The sequence below is a fragment of the Telopea speciosissima genome, chromosome 8 (genome assembly GCF_018873765.1).
Source record: "Telopea speciosissima isolate NSW1024214 ecotype Mountain lineage chromosome 8, Tspe_v1, whole genome shotgun sequence".
Taxonomy (NCBI): domain Eukaryota; kingdom Viridiplantae; phylum Streptophyta; class Magnoliopsida; order Proteales; family Proteaceae; genus Telopea; species Telopea speciosissima.
In genome coordinates this window covers 3,856,350-3,876,585 of record NC_057923.1, presented here as the reverse complement: position 1 = coordinate 3,876,585, position 20,236 = coordinate 3,856,350, and the positions used below count along the sequence as shown (strand labels likewise).

Below are 20,236 nucleotides of genomic sequence, written 5' to 3'. Positions count from 1 at the left end.
GGAATTTGTCATGGAACAAGAGTCCCATGACATGAACACTGTCACCAATGGTGAGGGAATCTTCTCACTCCACCAGGTGAAGCAAAACTTTTGCTTGTAAGTATGCTATGTTAATTGCATATATGTTCACCTACATCCCATAGGGTTTGACCATGGCCATTAAAACTTGATGGATGCAACGCTTGCGAGACTCTGATAATAATGTGTCTTTGAGCATTGTGAGTCCCATTAAATGGGAGAATAAAAAATAAAGATATCAAAATATTAAATATTAAATATTAAATATTAAATTTTTTTTCAAGTTTGTTGGTCGTTGTGAGTCTTGTGACACCTAGGTCATCATATTTATTGTGTTAAAGTTAAAAAAATTTCAGTCGGTAAGAAAGCAATGATACGAGTACTCTATGAGAAATTGTGAGATTTGGTTTTTTAAAGGAAAAAGATTTCAGAGCTGGCAACGTAGGCTATGCCAGCACTCTCTTTATCTCCCTCTTCTTGATATTCCCTCCCTCTTCCCCCTTATTGATGAAACGTTTACCACCTCCTCGTTGACTGGTTCCTCACTATACATGGGATCGACAACAACTAAATAAATAAAGAGAGTAGGCATGATCTCACCGAATTCAGTATTCTAGTGCAATGGGAGAGTCTATCCCATGACCTCTTGGGACCTAAGCTCCTTTGCTCGCTTGTTAAGCTTTAATCCAATCTAATTTTGTCAAGTTAAAAAATAAGATATTAAAAAAGGGAAAGGGAAAGGGAAAGGGAAAGGGGAAGAAAGAACGCTGCCTAGGTGCGTAATTTACATTGCCCTTGCGCCTAGGCACAGGGGCAGGCTCCCAAGTACACAGCCCTGCAACCAGACATAGGGGCAGGTAAAATAACCATCGTGCCTCTAAGAAATTCCACTTTTACATGGGTCGTGGCGATCATTGCGCCTGCCCCTATGCCTAAGCCCAAGGGCAATGTAAATTACGCACCTAATCAGCGTTCTTTCCCTAAAAAAATTAGAGACCATCTATGGACAAGAATGGAGTGCATGGACATATGTGGAGGGTATGCTTATAATTGAGAGGAAATATTATTTTTGATGTAAAATTTGACATTTGGTCAATTCACATTATTTCTAAATATCTAATGATCAATTTCTAGGTAATGCTTTTCATGTTGCAAAAAAATATAAGATATAATAATCTATTTCTAGTTGAGGGCGTGCGCAATTTTTTTCTTATACATAGATGGAGGGAAAGGAGCCTACACGCTACTCATGACAAACACATGTGACTATTTGAGTAGGTATTAAGTAATTGGTATTCCATACAATATCGGTCTCGGCCAATACTAATTCCAATTTAGAGAGTTTTGCCCTTACTTCTCATTAAAAATCAATGTTTTTCATATATTTTTACCCTTGATTCAATACTCATTCCCGATCCAAGATCGGCCAGGAATGGGTATTAAGAGAGAGACACCAAAGATCGCCTTGCTGCGGTTGCCAATTGCTTTCTGAACTCCCATCTGTTCTTCCTATGCAGTTCTACTTACTTCTACAAGCAGTACTTGTCATGATGTCACCGTCACCACCTGTAAATTACTTCTTCAATTCTTATCCATCCTGCTTAGCAATTTTAATTCCTAATTATAATTCTATAAAATAATTATAGTTGCTCACTGTGTCCATCTCTTGTTTGTTACCTTTGAGATTTGAGAGCAAGCACACTAGATGCAACAATTGAAAGAAAACCACCAAAAGGTCACATTGAAGTTGGACAATTTTAACATGTAACGTGTGGAGGATGAGAAGTGGAGAGAAGATAACATCTTGAGAATGTTGAGATTATCTAAAAAAGTCCAAATTAGTTTGATTCAAAACCACAGCAATAAGGGGATTATGGGGTGACATGAAATTTGATTTTAAACAAATCCTCTATGTATTAAGGGGAATAGATATTGATCTTTTTAGATAAGGTCGCCGGTTAAGAACCACAATAAAAACAAGGCAGACCACCAGACCAGTTCAACAAAAAACAAAAGTTGAAACCATTCCATAACAACCTATTTATGGCAACTCGAATCCATCAAGCTTGCCAAATCAGCAAAAATGGGTGAAACTATATTATAGAAGACCCAAATGCCTGTTCCATCGGTCGATTTCAGAACCAAAACATGTAAAGTGCCTTAAAAGTGACTCCGTCGTCACATCAAATTATGGAAATGACATTAGATTTATGACAAAATCAAACCTCACACGTTCTCACAAGTCACAACCATATATTACCTGAAAAGAATAAGGTACTTATTTAAATCAGCTTAACATAAGCCACCCAAGCACCCAGCCATGAGGAAATCAGGAAAAAGAATCACCAAATCTTCCCCCACTGCAAGACATTTTTTTTACTAGACAAAAGATGGGGGAATCAGCAAGACCCCATAAGAGATATTATGAGAATCAGAACAGTAAATATTCTCAACTAGACAGACACCATTACAATCAAGTTCAGTACACAATAGTTTTCTCAATGTTTAACACATCCACAATTTTCTGTAGTTGCTATCCAAAGAAAATACATGAATACTTTCCGCATCTATAGCCAAACAGTGGTGAAATCTGATTTTGTATAGATAGAGGCATGCAGCATGATGCACTATTAAAAGTTTCGTAGACTTTACAAATTCTTAATGGTGTTCATTCCTCCCAGAATGTAACTCACTTCAGCAGTGACATTTCTCTATGATTCTTCATCCAGCAGTGGTTCAACCTCAAAAAAGTTCCATGCTGCAGCAAAAATACAAGGAATGGTTAAAAGTTGCAATCTTATGGACACAAGAAGCTCACCATACACAGGCTGTGAAGAAGAACAACAAACAAATTGTTGAACAATCTACAGATAATACAAGTTTGACCATCTTTCTTTGCCTGCATAAAAAATTTGTGGCAGACTTGCATAAACATCTACATGGTTGATAATCCACAGAAGCAACAAAATGGGAAGAAGGCCATCGAGGAGCATTAATCGACTCATAAAAAATGAACAGAAACACTCGATTTATTAATTTCAAGTTCTATCCATAGAACGCTTAAAATGAGCGTTAACTCATTTAGCTACATAACTACCAATCCTAGTGCAAATGAGATCCCCCCCCTCCCCCTTTTGATACATGAAAGCATTCATTTTTATTTTAAGTAACACCCTCCCCCAACCAAACACAACCCCCCCCCCCCCAAAAAAAAACCCCCCTCTTTGGATGCTATATTGAAAGTACAGATTTAATTCACTTCAATTTACTCATATATTACTATGCCATTCCGACCATATGCTGAAATAGCAGTACGCATAATCTTGGGTGTCACATCAAGACATGCAAATGTGTCATCTACAAAGAAAGCTAGAAGCCCCTATGAATCACTCCACCAAAGAAAATTTCCTTGTGGAACATCATTAAGGAGATGTGCTCTGGTGTGACCTATTGCCATGTGTTGCCTAACACATCTGATTAGGCAACGAAGTATTCTCTTAGGTTGCTTATTTCGTCCGGCTGGCAGCCAACGATACACGTGTATTCACTATTCCAAATATGATACTCAGAGATGTAACTGAATAAAGAAAATCAGGACCAGCATTCACATGTGTGTTAGCCAATGACTCGGTCAGCTATTTCCACCACATGCAGGGATGATTTGTTCAATATGATCAGTATTCACCTGTAATGGTGCATATTTTACATGTCAGTTTAGGGTTGAAGCAAGGGAAGGCTTGTGTACTCCTTTACATAATGCAAAAGGTGAATCGAACACCTCACACTAAGAGATTCCTTTGGACAACTCTAAAACAGATAGAGCTACTACTAATCTTTTTCTAGACAACTACCTGCCAAAATTCATTGCCATCCCTTGATCACCTTAACTAATACAGACAAAAATCAACAATATAGATGTCAATATTTGAGAGAACGCAATGAATAGCACAAACTGCCTTGCATGATTAGTTGTGGTGAACAAATCACACACAAAATTACTTAAAATGAACACACTAATATTCAGATGATTCATCACATCTAACTTTTTAAATTCAGGCTAAATGAGAACTATGATACAGAATAACCCATTCAACTCAAGAAGGAACAACAAAAAAAGAATCTCAGTTTTAGAAGAAACAATTATGGCAGCAGATAAGAAAGAACAAGTTAAAAAAATAAAATTCAGTTCAATCACAACTTCACAAGAAAATAATCCTAGCTGAATTTGTAGGGCCTTCATTAGGACTTCTGCAAGATAATTCAAATAATTCTTGAATCCATCAAAAGGTTCACCACTTGTGTGTGTGGACTAAATTCACTCACAATGGGTGTGAATATAATAATATGACCTAAGAAATTTTATTGGCCCACCAACAGCTTCATTCAACCTGGTTAATCAACTACCTACAGATTACTAGAATCAGGCTGTCACCCATGAACCTCATTATTTGCCAAAATTGATTTGGTCAGAACTCGAAATGTAATAGTGATACATTTGGAACTTAGTAGCGTCAGGCTACACTTGGAAGAGAATATGGAGCCATGTTGTACAAAAGGGATTATGGAAGTATGCTATTGAGCTGGAATGCAAAAAGACAGAACTAAGTTACAGTGACGGATATTAATTGATGAGGGAAGCTCCTAAAATAAGCACAAGAAGCCAGACAATGAAGGGTATAAAATAGTACAGACCTAGATTTATCAGATCTCAAACTTATAGTTGCTCTGGAGACTCCGTAAATTCACTGGTCTCATTCAATTGAGAAAAAAAATTACCACTGATTAAGGTTCTTCAGGAAGACAACTAGTGGATCAGATAGAACAAACATACACTTAAGAAGAAAAACAAGCACCCATACATTAGTTAAACTGAAAGAGAGAAGAAAGGACAAAAGTCTCAATTACAATAGTTGCACCATGGAGGTCTAAACCTGTAATTCATAGAACTTTAAAAGAATGTGCAAGAATGAAGCTGCCATGCAGAACAACATATTCAAATGTTTCTTGTTCCTCGCAGAATTAATCCATGCCAACTATGACATAAAAAAAGAATTCAATCAGAAATAACCAGGGAATGAAATAAGGAAACCCTCCGTGGAATGAAAAGGTTGAAGTCTTCATCCACTACTTGCCCTGGCAATAGGAACAAAGGAGAGGGGTTTTGAATAATTTAAAAGATGGAATTTCCATCAAAGCCATTATATATACAGGCCATAAAAACACGTTCATCTGCAAACTACAATCAGGATAATCATAACAAGTAAGGCACCAGCTCATAGCAAAATAATATTAAATTATCCTATTATCTACAAAGTCAAAATTATTGAGAATCAATCGGGATAGCAGAGCAGATGAAGAAAAAATTCAATCAGCGATACATATCCTCAAGCAACGAGCAGAGAAAAATTTAGAGTTTCAAGAACGAAAATGGAATTTCAGAGAGTTAGAAGAATAAACCGAAAAAAGAGAAAAGGAGAAATAAAAAACCCTCACCAGGCATCTCCTTCCGGGACGGGGCAGATGTCGCAGTGGGACACAGAATGGAGCGACCCAACATCGAGATATTAGAAACGATCCCAACAAAATAGAAAAGCATGAGCAGTCCGAGAACCCAAGGCATTAAGATAAATCCAATCACGAAGGTAACGGAACCACAGAGCATCAAAGCGAGCGAAATCCCAAGAAGCAAAGAAGCAAACGCGGCCGGCGATACCTGCGAGGTCGATGCTCGCCTTAAGGGCGGGGCTGGTGGTGTCATGGCTAAAGAAGGGGTGGAGAAAGGGATCGAAAGAGGAGGAGAGCGAAGGATGTTGAGAATGAGAGCGCAGAGCTCGTAAAAAACCCTAGATTGATGATCTTCGTTTCTCCTCATCTTTGGAAGAAGAAAAAATAGACGATAAACAATGCCAACCCTAACCCTAGAGCCTAATAAACGTAAACAATCATCAACCAGAAGAAGACGACGAATCTGTTTGTTTAATAATAATTACGTAAAAATTGAAAACGAAGGATCCGGAACTGAGGCGGCGAATGAAAAATGATGATGTTGTTTGTAAAAGAGAAGCCTTTCTTTCTCCCTCTATTTTCTGGGTTTTGCTTATATTTGGGATTTCTATTTTTCCCTCTTTTTTTTTTTTGTTTCCTGCAATCGAGGCGAACGGATAAACTCACAAACTAAGCTCAATTATTGTCACGAAACAAAATTGAGATCTGAAACGGAGAGTAATCAATGCACTCGATCTGATTTTCGTTGATTTGGTTAGTTGGATTTAAGAATCTCCGCTCCTAATGGTTAATGGAGTAATACAAGTCCACAAGTTAGCGAGATAGATTTCATCAAAAAACAAAAAAGTTAGCGACAAAGAGAGAGAAGCTTTAGTTAATCAGCGGCAACGCGTCTTATTGTTATCCACTTTGAGGCGGAAAAAAAGGGGTGGAGACACGGTTGTCTGATACGGTTGTAGATTAGTGCACGTTTTGCTTAATAATTAATCTTAGAAGATGATGATGTGTCACTATCTTATATCTGTGTGGAAGACTAAATAATTACACTCTACTTTTTGAAATAAAAAAAAACATGTTTTTCGTTTGGATTTGTGACAAACTGACAATGGTATGGCATGCGGCAATGGATTAGATGGGGGTGTCAAAACCTAGCCCGAACCGAGTAAACACAGCTTGAATTGGATCAAAATCAAATAGTGCATAAATTGATATGAGTTTATTGAATCATGTTTCGGTTGGATGGAGTTTTGTTACATTGAAATCAAATTAGACTGCATCAAAACTAATAAGACATTGAATTGAACTTAAAAAACATCAGATTGAAACCGAAATAACCTGATAGCAGTCGAAAATTCATGAAAAAAAAACACATTTTATCCATAATAATAATTATATTTACATGGTCAATCGAAACCAAATCAACAATAAACCGATAAGAACCCGAATCGAAATCGAAACCGATGCACCCTATTGGATCATGTTTTAAACTTGCTTATCTCAAATCAAAACTAGTAAAAATAAACACCCATAGATTGAAGTATAGTATAATACAATATAGCATCATATCGATTTATGTGTATTAGTATTAAAGATATCGATATTTTTTTTTGGGGTGAGCTTAAGGATATCAATATAAATTGGTAGTGATGTGGTATCAAATCGATAAAAATGTGGGTTTTTTTTTTTAGGGAGACAGGAGGGGTATCCGACTTTAGGTCGACTAAATCCCTCCTTGAGCTCGAACATGACCCCCGCACCACACGCAAACCGAAAGCTTCTGGGCCCTAGTGGGCCTCAGGTGGGTGGCCCCAAAAAATACGTCCCGTGTTTACCAAAAAGAAAAAAGAATCAATACGGCCCGTTACCAGATTGATATGGACATAGTGATAATACTACCAGAGACTGATACTGCCTCCAATATTGAAGCATACAACCCTAGTGGCAATGTTTATCTTCCATTATCCACCAAGGTCCATTCCTATTATGACAGGTAAAATCCAAAGTTGGAAAAATCTGTTTTGATTCGAATAAATTTTATTTTATTTTTTTTTAATTTTATCAATTTGATTCCAATAAGTTGATTGGAATAAAAAAATGGGCAAATTTCACGGACACCCCCTATAACTATTTGAAATGACAAGAACACCCTAAATTTTGAAAAAATATCAAAAACTACCTTTATTTTTTGATTATATTTCAACTAAATCCAGTCCGTTAGTCTTTTGTAGTTAAGTTACTGTTAATATTTTTATAATGGCAAAATTACCCTTTCAACAGGGTGAACTCCCCATAATACCCTTAAGGGTAAAACCCTAAATCTCATTCTCTCTGTTCATCGTTTTCACCGGGTGGCGTAAGAAGCAAGCGCAGCGTCGTCGTCCCAAGCCCAAAACCATGACCAATAACCTGGTGGAGCATGGTGGTGGAGGGTATGGGTATGCCCCATGGGGTGGATACCCATAGCTTGCCACCGGTTGAGGATATCCCGTTGGCGGTAGATAAGCTCCTTGCGGCGGCGGCAGATAAGGTGGATAGCTAGCGGCCCTCGGCGGAGGATGTAACAGGTTTACCTGCTTTCGATATTGCCGGCAACGGAGCAGTAACTTTATCGTTGGCCTTTAGCTTTTCCAGTAGGTTTCTTGACCTGATAACTAACGAATTGTGCAAAATTTCCTTTATCGGCGCTATCAAGCAGCTCCTTGACGAGACATGTAAATCGCCGATTTCTTTGGTTTGCTGCTTACTCTGGGAAAGTGTAAGTGTTTAGGTCTGTATTTCTAGAAATTGGTTTCTGGGACAGCCTTCGATTCTTTGGCTAGTGGGTTTTTCTTCTTTCCCTTAATCTTGGGTTTTAGGGGCCTCGAATTACAAGTTTGTTGCGTGTTCATGGACTTGTAAGACTGCCTTTTTTTCAGTTTCTTTGTCGGAGAAAGTAGTGTTTGGTACTTAAATTTTCCATCTCTTTATCCAATTTGAGTTTTTCTTTCCCCTTTAAATAGATATTGACAGTTTAACTTGATAGTTTAGCCCAGAGTTGATGTTGGATGCTTTCAGTTTTCTCCCAACTCCTTCCCCAAGTGAAATTAAGAAGCAGTGGAAAACCCACTTCTCTTTTTACCGTTTATGGTTAACTTGTTTTGGTTCCTGTTGTGGATGAGCTATCTCAATGCTCTTGGGTTAGATTTGAAGGCAACACATCTGTTTTTGACACTATGCTGTTGCATTCTTTCTGAGAGCCCCATGAACTGGTTCATCAATTGTGGTTTTATGGAGTAGAAGATTGGTTTTCTCGGTTATAGAGCTAAGATATGGCTCAAATTGTGGGAGAAGATCCCTGCGAGCGTTTGGAAGCTCCACCAGTACTACCAGTATATTTTGTCGAAAAAATTTCCTAGAAGATGGTAGAAGAACCTTTTGATTGCCTGGGTGATTGGTTGGATCCTGGTGTCGTTCTGGACCTTCTGGTACATGAGCTCTCTGGTGACTGGGAGGAGGAAAGAGGCCATTGCGAGCATGTGTGATGAGCGGGCGAGAATGCTTCAAGACCAGTTCAATGTGTGCAAGCTCGTTGATTTGCTATGGCGGTTGAGAAGAGGGGAAGAAATGAAATGAGAGTTTACTGTGACCGGAATTTATTCTCTCCGATTACAGAGAGCGTCGCCGGCGGTGCTACTGCTCACCGTGTCGTATTTTTCTGTTTATGGGCTTCTGTGTGAAATCAGTGACGGTCGGAGAGACAGTGGTGGTGATGAGGAAGTTCGATTTGGAAAGATGATGGAATCTTAGTAATTTTTATTTAAATTACAAAGAGGGTAAAATCGACATTTTAATTTTGGGGGTAACCTTGCTTAACGTCAAGGGGAAGGTTGCCATTTTGACAAAATTTAGGGTGTTCTTATCATTTCGAATAGTTATAGGGGGTGTCCGTTAAATTTGCCCTAAAAATATACAAGAAGCATGGTCAAGAATTGTGAAGACTGGCCCAAGTTTAAAAAAATGGCTAAACCAAGTCTGAGTCAGTTGGAGTTTTAAATTGACTAGTTTTTTATTGACTCAAGTAAAACTCACCAATATATTCTGATGTTATTTTTTGTTTTATTAGGGCACATACTATTAATAGATTATAAGTTTTCTCTAAAACTAAATAAAACAATAGAATTTTTTGTTTATTGTCTTCAATATAAGCTCATTTTTTTCTCATATGAAGCAGCCATAGCTTCAATCCCTCATCACTAAGAGAAGATAGATATTAAAAAATGGCAAGAGATCGATGCCTGGTCGCATAGCCCCTACACTCGGACAAGGGCCAATGAGAGTGTACATAGGTATCAAAATAGATGACATTTTTTTTTTATTTCATAGGGAGAGGGTAGTAATTTTGCACACTCCTGAATCTAGACGCAGAGACCACACGACCCGACAATGTTCTTTTTCCCTACAAATAAAAAAGAAAAACAATATGACTCACCCAACCCACCAAATTTATATTTTGTGGATTTTCTTTGTTTTTTTTAAACCCTAAAAATATATTGAGGGAGAAACTATCTGATTCGGTCAAATACAACAGATTTGGTTCGATACCTATATCGTTAATTAAAACCATGGTTACCAGTTACCACTTGAGCCTTGTGTCCATGGTGAAAAAAGCTAGACGACAAGAGAAAGTTATAAACATGGCCACAGTTTCTTTCAGCTAGTGGCATAAAGAGAGAATCTCCTCAATTATGGAATCTGATCCTCGATTTGGAATAAGAAAGTGTATTTTTTATTCTTATACGTAGGAGGTGAGACTTGATGATGACATTAATTTCTCAAATAATCCAATCTCAGGGTGAATTTACCATCGGTGAAGAAATGGATGAAAGAAATAAACTTGGGAAATTTACATATACCACTCCTGAGGTTTGACAAAAGGATATTTTCACCCCCTAGTTTTGGAAATTTCTGCGTACCCCCCTGAGGTTTGCAAGCGGTAACAAATAAGCCCATTCCGTCAGTTCATGACTAATACTGTTAAAAATTAGGTTTGAACTGATGGAAATGCCCTTAAAAGAAATAATAAAAAAAAAAAAAAAAAAAAAAAAAAACACCTACAACTCATCTTCCCCAATCGATTTGGGGAAGATAAGTTGCAGGTATCCTTGTAGGGAACACCATGGAACCGATCCTGATTCACTCTCTTTCCTTTCCCTCTTCCATTTGCTTTAGGTTTTAACCCATTTGTATCTGTGTTTCTAGCTTTTGCTTTTAACTCTACAATCAACTTTACTTCTATTCAGAATCTAGGGTTTGTTAATTGTCACCGTCTTCAAAACTACAGTTTAAGTTCAAAGAGTAATAACTAATGGGATTTTATGCTGCTTTGATTAAGTTAAAAAATTCCGGATTTGTGAGTTGGAGTTGTCATTCAAGCAAGGTCGTTGGAACTACGAACGATGGGGTGGATTTGATCCTGTATCGAGCACAAATGCGAAACCTCTCCGAGATGAGTTGTGGCTGTCTTCGATGTCCCCAAGATCAGGTCGATTCAACCTGGAAAAATCTAACCCACACCTTCTCGGGTCTCTTCTGTGCTTCGATTAACTTCTATGTCCGCACAATTTTCTCCCCATCTCCTTCTTCTTCGGCCGGGTTTCCTCTTCTTCTTCCTAATTTTCTTCTATTTTTTTTGCTCCACATTTCTTTGCACCACAGCCGACAATGGATTTCAGAGAGCTTGAAAAAAAAATGATGGCAGCCAATGGATTCTGATTCAGTGTTGGGTTTGGAAAAATGGGAATAAAAGAAAGAAATAGGGATCCGATGCTTATTGGGAGGGAAAATGGAAAAGGAAATCAAAGACAGGATGGGATCAGAAATGATAAATTAGTTGAGGATGGGTGTGGTCATGGCTGGAATTCAGATTGGGGTTTTGTTTAGACAAGGATGTGGGTTAGATTAGAAGTGAAAATAAATGGAGAGGAGCATTGGTGATGGTGGGATGAGGGTTTTTAAAATGAAAATGATAAAAAAAATAAAGAGAAAAGAATAGGGAAGAAAGGAGATATAGGGGTTAGTGGAGATGATGGCAGTTTTAGCAGAGATGGGTTTTGAGAGAGGGTCGGTGATGGGGTTTCGAAAATGGAAGATGTATTTGCTTTTGGGCTTGGAATCATCTACTGCTTATGCTTCTCCACATTGGAGCTTTCGACCATTCTCGAGTACCCTTAGATATGGTGCTCTGCATGGGAGATTGTTTTTATTGAGAACCTAACTCCCTGGTTGAAGTTGCTTCCTTGTCGAGATAAAGCTGGGCTTGCTGTTCTAATGGACAAACCTTCTATTTATGGCCTGTCGAGATAACGCTGGGCTTGCTGTTCTAATGGACAAACCTTCTATTTATGGCCTGCAACTCATCTTCCCCAAAATCGATTGGGGAAGATGAGTTGCAGGTGTTTTTTCTTTCTTTTTTTTTTCCTTGTAAGGGCAATTCCGTCAGTTCAAGTCTAATTTTTAACAGTGTTAGTCATGAACTGACAGAATGGGCTTATTTGTTACCATTTGCAAACCTCAGGGGTAGTATGTGCAAATTTCCCAATAAACTTTTAGGGAAACAGTTTTTTGTCCGGGAGTGTGGCCTATGCCAGCATTCCCATGTGTCTATCTCTTTCCTCCTCAAAACAAGGGGACAGAGAACTTTTTTCCAAACTTTGATTTAGTCTAAACATTTAAGTCCAATAGACCATTATGGGGAAGAAGGATTTGGTCCAGGGTTGGTTAGATAGCCCACCCACCTAAGCTTAGGGGTCTGAATAATGATGCATAACACCCATTCAATCATAAAACTTTCCACATATTGATATTTTTTAACTTAGATTTTAGTCATTCATTTTTTTTTTCAAGGGGTTTTTTTAATGTATTTTAATACATTATTTTTCCACTTGGTAGATTCTGTTTTGATAGATATTAACATCCCAACCACAAAGAAGATAATTGTCAAGGCAGTTGTGTAAGTGTAACAATACAATATAGATTACAAAAATTAATAGATCTAGGATCTCAATGAAAACATAAGTAAATGATGCAAATATGATTAATAGTTTACCTAGACTACACAAGTGGTGTGCCCGTCTAAAGCAATGCAGCACAAAGTCCCAATCTTTGTCGACTTCATCACCTTCAATGGCAAAAACCATTGCTTGAAGAGGAAGAAGACATCCTTTTTCTCTTTTTTTATATCATGAAGTTATACTCTGTGTAATTAGAGCTTCAATAACTTCTCTTAAATAGAAAAAGTTAATTTAGGAGATTACGATAAATGATATTACGAAAGACATAACTAGCTTGAAAATCCCAATTGATAGAAAGTTTTATTATACTTTCTTCCCTACAACACTGACACCAACACTGGGCACATAACAAAACATGGAAGAAAATCATCGTCATATACATTTGAAAATACTTTTTAGATATAATTTATGGGAAAATGGTTGACACTATCTCTATCTCCTCCCCACGGGAAAAGGCTACCCTACCCCTCCTATCCCACCTCTCCCATTGGGCAATGCCACCCACTTACCTAGAGTGAGCGACGTGTGCAACCCTCTCCCATAATTTATGTAATATAATAAAATAAAATACTTTTGCAAACTTTTTACAAAACAATAACCCGGCCTTGGATTTTGACCAGTAATAGTTCAATTACTCTTTAACTTGGATATTCTCTCTAAATGGGTAGTGAAAACCTTAGTGAATGTCGTCCCCCCATCACCATTTATGTCATGTATCCTAAGTGACTGGCGTGTAGTCTGCTCTACCGATAAACATTAACCATTGCCACACCACAAATGTAACGGTAAATGCCACTTAGGTACGAGAAAAAGTAACTACCAAAAATCCATGTTGTTAAACACAACTGACGATGAACTATTCAAAAATTTCAATGGATCGGTGTTCAACACTTTAAAGTGGTCATATTTATATTTCTAACCAATCTTCATTGTGGACTTATAAAATACGAAAATCCTAGAACATAGTACCCAAATCTGTCAATAGTTGAGAACAAGTAAAAGTACTTAATGGACAATTACACAAAATATAACAATTATAACTAGTGCATAATAAAAATATAATTAATTAATTTAATCTAATAATATGTATTTTTGTGTCGGGCAACGCAGGAAGTCAGGTTGAATCACGAATTACAAACTTTAGATATCAGGAAAGGTAAAAAGTAAATAATATTACAAATATTCATAACCACACGCAGTCCAGACCCCAAATATACATGGGTTGTTACCAAAAACAACTTCCAACTGCCCTGAGTACTTGGGGATACCCAGCTTGGTACATTACATATATATGCATATATAGATCCTTAATAAATGGAGTGATGATGGTTATAGAAACAAATTATTCAGGTCCATGGACGGGCCAGAAGTTCCAGGCTTTAAGGATTCATGTGGCGAAGATTTGAGATACGCCATAGATTTGTTGTGGTTTGTCCTTTCCCCTCTCTCATGAGTTTGAATTCTTCTTAAATTTATTCAAAACACAGAGGTTGTATCGTACCTGAATTGTAAGGTGGGCTCGCACTCTAAGGGGTGGAAGAATCCATCGCCATGAGGTTGAACTGATTGTCTTCCATACCCCACACCATGCACAATTGGATCCCATTGTCGTGCGTTTGCTTGGCTTCCTTCCTCCACCTGCAAATATCAGCTAAAAAGCTTATTTTAAGTCTCAAACGTTACAAACAATCATTTTGAAAAGAGAGGTCAATTCTGATCCAATTAGATACCTAGATACTGATTTCGGGGTTTATTCAGGTCAATTCTGATCCAATTAGAAATGAGATCCCAATTCCAGGTTTAAAAAAACCCTAATCCTAAGTACTAAAAGTCAGTTTATCTTTTAGGATTGGTGTGTGGTTTGTGTGATTACACTTTCATCCAAAAAATTAAAAAAAAAACGCCTTAATCCTAAGTATGAACCACATAAGCAAACATCAAGATGAAGAAGAAGAAGAAGATTGCACGTTACGTACCTTTATTTTCAATGTTTTGTTAGCTTCGGTAAGCATTTGTTCCTGCAAGCCAGTTAAAGTAGTAGTGAGGTAAGAAACTGAAAAAGTTCAAAAGAACAATTGAACACACTCTTAAACTTACTGTCATACCCTTTTCTGAAGATCGGCAAGTTGGTCGAGCATGTACTGTGTCTGTTTGAGGAAACAAAAATCGGAATTAAGTGACTTTGTTACAAAGAGACATCTAGTGATCACTTACATCTATCTCTCTACATATTAGTCCTGGTAGTGATCGTGGGAATATGTGTTCCATATATGGCTAATTTCAATCTCTGAACCCCTTTTTTTTTATTTTTTATTATTATTTATAAAAATGAGATAAATGTAATTAACCCTCAGGTTATCACTGAATTGGGGTTAACTTTGAACAATTAGTGATGAGCTATATATTAAGATTTTGAACCCTGAGTAACTAATAAAATTTTGAAAGAAGTGAAATACCCGGGTTGATCTGATCTGCGTCAATGACATACCCAGCTGCCTTTCAAGTGATTCAAGCTCTTTGCCACTCAGTGGGCCTAAATCCTCTCCCAGGAGATTCCTAAGGTAAGAGTTACAGAAAATTAAGGACGGACTTACAGAGGTTTTTTCCCTTTTAAACAAAACTGTGCTTCGACCAGGTATGCACCATTCTCTATCTTTTACCATGAATATTACAATGGAATATAAAGTGGACTTACCTTTGGGTTTGTTGTAGGGCCTCCACTCGTGCTTTAAGTCTTAAGTACTCCTGATAGCTATGTTGCTCCTACACCCACAAAAATGTAGAGTGTTGGAGGTTATATATGTTCATTGCAATTATAACGCCAAATCTTTAACAAAAAGAAGAAAAGATTAATCTAATTTAAGAATCTGTTTCTCTCTCCCTACAGTCTTTTCTGCAAGAGAAAAGCATAGTTCACTCCTCTTCTTGCTGCCTACGAATTGTTCCCTATTTGCGTGCAGAATTCTCCCTTTTCCGAGGGAATGTCATGGATTAAGGACAATTTTAGTGGGAAATTAATACGATTGTGTGACAAGTTGTGTAAACTTGCCTTTTGTGCTATCGAGATCTATCGTAAATGGAGAGAACGCAATCTTAGGAGATGGACCACCAAATCTAAGACAATTACCCAGATTTTGAAAGCAATCTCATTCTAAATTAGAAGCTAGATCAGCCACTATTTCAGTCTTTGGGTGAAGTCCCAAGATTCATTGCCACTTCTTGGACCTTCCTATCCCTCCCTAATGGGTAGTGTGTAGCTCTCCTGTTTCTTTGGTTTAGGGTTTTATTTTTATTTTTTTTGGGGGTAAGATTTAGGATTTGATTTTTATTTTTATTTTTTTTGGGGGTAAGATTTAGGATTTGATTTTCAATTGTCACAAGGGCATTTTGGTCATTAGATTTCCTGAACTCACGTCTAACCTTCCAAACTAATAGACTGGACCAAAGTGTTACAGTGCTTTGAAAGTAGAGGGGAATTTACAATTTGAAAAATTGTAGAGGTGCATTTGGACGAATGGGCATTTGTAAGTAACCCTAAATAGTAAGTAAACTAAATAGTGTTGACTAGCTATTTGAAGGAAGGAAGATGTTGGTTATAAGTTATAACCACATAAGTTTATATGATCCAAAATTTGAAAATATAAACAATGAGTCAATGTTTAACCAAAAGAAAAAGAACAAAAAAAAAAACAAGAAGCTCAGTCAATGACCAGCTGGAAGGTCTACCACTTTGAACATATGAAAACTCAGTCAAGCCACAACCACCATATTTTGCCACACGAGTTATAACCACATAAGTTTATATGATCCAAATTTTGAAGATATAAACAATGAGTCAATGTTTTACCAAAAGAAAAAGGAAAAAATAAAAAATAAAAAATCAACGAGCTCAGTCAATGACTAGCTGGATGGTCTACCACTTTGAACAGATGATCGAAAACTCAGTCAAGCCACAACGACCATATTTTGCCACAAGATATACAATGCTGTGAAAACTGGATAACAGTTAGTTGTCATGGAATGGTGTATAGTGTTACAGATTTTGAGGTTAAAATCATGGTTTGAGGTATCGGTATCGTATCGGGTGATACATATTGGTTTTGTTTGTTATCGATCTCAATACCGTATTGGTGAAACAGGGCAAACTTTAAAATAGTCAAAAACTCGTTTTTTTAAAGAAAATCAAGAGCAAATTTATCCGATACGTCCTATCTGTGTTGATACCGTATCGATTTTGCAAGTGACCGATACCAGATCACTAAATTCATGGTTAAAATCCCTTCACAAGATTAGATGACACATGTGTGATCGACCACACCATATATAGATATAGCCCAATTGTCCAACTCTCTAGTTTGAACAACACTTCAGTGATCGGATTATTCGATCTGACAATTAATCCAATTTCCACACAACAATATTCAAAGGGATCAATAGCATCCTAATATACCGGCAAAGCTAGGTTAACCAAAAAAAGAATACTGGTGAAGACAGTGTTAGTTACAACTGGCAAGTCTATTGACGAATATAATCCAATATACGGATATAACTAGCACCAAAAGCTGCGAGAAAAACGTTGCACAATCCTCGCGTGTTGAGGAAATTGCGTGAGAGTAAGATGGTGTTTCCAATATTATGATCACGTACTACGTATTATAATCTATCCTCTTTGAATAAATTCAAAAAAACGAATGATGATGATAATGATATCGATCAATTTTTCATCAACAATATCAAAGTATCATGCGGATCAAACCTAAAAACACAAACCATGTATCACTTAGCATGCAAATGACAACACGGAAAACAACTTAACCTAAAATAGAAAATCACAAAATTAAAGCCAGAGAATTAAGAATAAGAAAAATAACAGATCGGGGAAAACTAAAGCTGGTAGGGGGTGTGGTGTGGTGTGTTCAATATGTCTAGAAGTACTGATCCAACATGGCATTCCATAAAGGCATTGAATCACTATCCGTTGTCGTTTTTTTTCTAATAACCGGCCTTCTGTCTATTTTGAGATATTGTCCCTGGATTCGTGTATGAAAGTTGAATTCCACCTAATTTAGTCATACTTTCCAAAACGTCCTCCTTCCATATATAAACATTCCATATCGATGTTTTACTAACATCTCTATCTTTTCTGATTGTGATTACCCAGATTCTCTCCGGTAGCCGATTTTCTGTCCTGTTCTTCCCTAGTTTTTTTTATTTTTTCTTACCTTCCTCTCTCTCTCTCCTTTATGTGTTCTCCGTTCGCCAAAATTTGGCTTAGGAATCCTATGGAAGAACACGTGGCAAGAATGATTTCAGAAGCTAGAATGAATGCGAGCACAGAAGGTTCAGAATCGAATAGCTACAGTGATCCATCGTCTCACCCAAAGAAGCGTCTGAGGATCGATAATACCACCACCTCTTTCATGAGATTCAAAGGGGTGGTGTTACAGCAAAACGGGCACTGGGGAGCACAAATATACGCCAATCACCAGAGAATCTGGCTTGGAACGTTCAAATCAGAGAAAGAAGCAGCAATGGCTTACGACAGTGCAGCAATCAAACTCCGAAGTGGGGATTCTCACCGTAATTTTCCCTGGACCGACCTCACCGTTCAAGAGGTAAACTTCCAAGATCATCATACGACAGAATCGGTCTTGAACATGATCAAGGATGGATCATACCAGTCCAAATTTACAGATTTCTTGAGAACCAGATCTTTGAAGATGGAGACTGACACCCGCCTCAACCTGGTGAGGGGAGGATCTGCAGAAGGAGGAGGCATCTTGTGTCAACAACTTTTTCAGAAGGAGCTGACACCAAGCGATGTGGGCAAGCTAAACAGGCTTGTCATCCCTAAGAAACATGCAATCAAATACTTTCCTCAGGTTTCTGAAGTGAGCTCCGAGGAGGAAGAAGAAGGTAATGGAGTGGATGATGTCCAGCTAGTTTTCTTCGACAGGCTGATGAAGTCGTGGAAGTTCCGATATTGCTATTGGAAGAGTAGCCAGAGCTTCGTGTTTACCAGGGGTTGGAATCGGTTTGTCAAAGAGAAGGAACTCAAGGCAAAGGATGTCATCACCTTCTACAGGTGCGAATACAGAGAAGCGCTCAAAGAGGAGCGGACTTTTTGCATGATTGAAGTAGGGTATAATCGGGGCGACAACAAGAAGGATTTTGTTGATGGGTTTCATGGGCAGGTGAGTTTGAAGATGGAGCTGCAACTCAGTTTAGGACAAAATTTTGAATGTGGTGGCTATGATCAGGAGAAGTTATGGCAGGAAGAGAAAGTAGTGATGGAAGTGCCACCACCAGCATCATTACCACAACCGCCACTGCCACCGCCACCGCCACCAAAGTCGGATGCAAAGGGTGTTAGACTATTTGGTGTACAAATTTGTTGAGGAACTTAGTATATCCCCCTTCTGTATTTTCTATTTTTATTTGGAGAAGTGTGGAACCTAATAACCCACCCTACAAGGAAGTCTTGGGTTCAACCCTTCTGGTTCTAAGGGTTTTGGTCTTTTGGAGTGTAGAGCCAGTTACAGGCGTGAAAATGTACATGGTCCTTTAATTTTATTTTTTTCTCTTGAGATTTTGGATGATGTGAAAATGTAGAAATCCAGAAAGAGGAAACAGCCGTTTGGGAATGACTTTCCTAGTATACTGGACTACAGTGGTACTTAAAACTGCACACAAATATAATACTGGATAAGTTTCTTCTCAAATGGGGCACAACTGCACGAGCGCACAAAAAAGTTGGAAAGCCTAATTAAGGATCACAGAGAAGATGCATGTCAATACTTGGACTACCAAAAGAATGCTTGCTAGACAGTAAAAAAACTGAAGAATGTACAAAACCCACCATTGGACCAGAGTTCGAGACTGACATTCTACATTGCATCCAAAATCATGCTATTGAAGTGTGTTTTTACAAGAGAGGCAAATTTTAGTTTTTTGAATAGTTTGTACTTTACTTATAACATGTAAATTATATATATATAAAAGACACCCTCTGTTATAGTTACTACTAATCAACAGATAATATTTCCTAGATATTATCATTTGACATTAATAGATCCCCTTGCTTTGCTACTCACATTTCACACATTTTCTTGCTAAGCATATCAACTCGGTCATTTAACAATATCTCAGTAACCATATAGCTAGGTCACCAAAATGGAAAATCTTATTATCTCACCCAATGATAAATTAAGGGATTGCACTGCTAATTTTTCTGTATAAGATCATGAATGAGAAAACTATACATGATTTAACATGTCAAGAAATATGTGGGTATGGATCCAAAAATATCGTGGCCATGTTTATCAATGAATGTATGCACATACTCCTTGGGAGGGAGGAAGGGGGGGGGGGTGGGGGAGTGGCGTTTGCCCTCTAAAGTGTCATTACATTTGATCATGCTTAACGTAACTAGCATCTCTTATAAGTAAGGCAGTTTGTAAAATCAAGAATTAAACCTTAGCTAGGAGACAGCATAAAGCTCCCTCTCTTTTTCTCTACTTCATATATATATGTATACATATATAGACACAAATTTATCTTCCTCAGCTTGGTTTTCTTTATATTTAAAGCAAGGTCTACGTGAGTGCAGAATACTAATTAATTAGGCATAAGTAATAGGGAAAAGAAATGCCCCACAAAAGTAA

General features: G+C 37.6%; 2 protein-coding genes across 5 annotated transcripts in view; one reads left to right on the top strand and one right to left on the bottom strand.

Annotated features, from left to right (window-relative positions):
• Positions 1-2,442: 2,442 nt before the first annotated feature.
• The window catches only part of LOC122672658 (agamous-like MADS-box protein MADS4), a 30,228-nt gene continuing 12,434 nt past the window's right edge, over positions 2,443-20,236 (bottom strand). For 3 of the 4 annotated variants that reach the window (XM_043870123.1, XM_043870124.1, XM_043870122.1), the window contains exons 4-8: positions 15,268-15,335; positions 15,029-15,128; positions 14,678-14,719; positions 14,549-14,590; positions 14,032-14,210 (exon numbers count right to left, since the gene is read on the bottom strand). In XM_043870123.1, the coding sequence (XP_043726058.1) occupies positions 14,049-14,210; positions 14,549-14,590; positions 14,678-14,719; positions 15,029-15,128; positions 15,268-15,335 (414 nt within the window). In that variant the 3' untranslated portion in view covers positions 14,032-14,048. Of the gene's footprint in view, positions 2,777-14,031; positions 14,211-14,548; positions 14,591-14,677; positions 14,720-15,028; positions 15,129-15,267; positions 15,336-20,236 lie in introns of those variants that run through there. The other variant, XM_043870125.1, reaches the window with a different exon arrangement.
• Positions 17,648-18,970, top strand: LOC122638363 (AP2/ERF and B3 domain-containing transcription factor At1g51120-like). Its single transcript, XM_043831287.1, has one exon. The coding sequence runs from the start codon at positions 17,816-17,818 to the stop codon at positions 18,968-18,970; it is 1,155 nt and encodes a 384-aa protein (XP_043687222.1). The 5' UTR covers positions 17,648-17,815.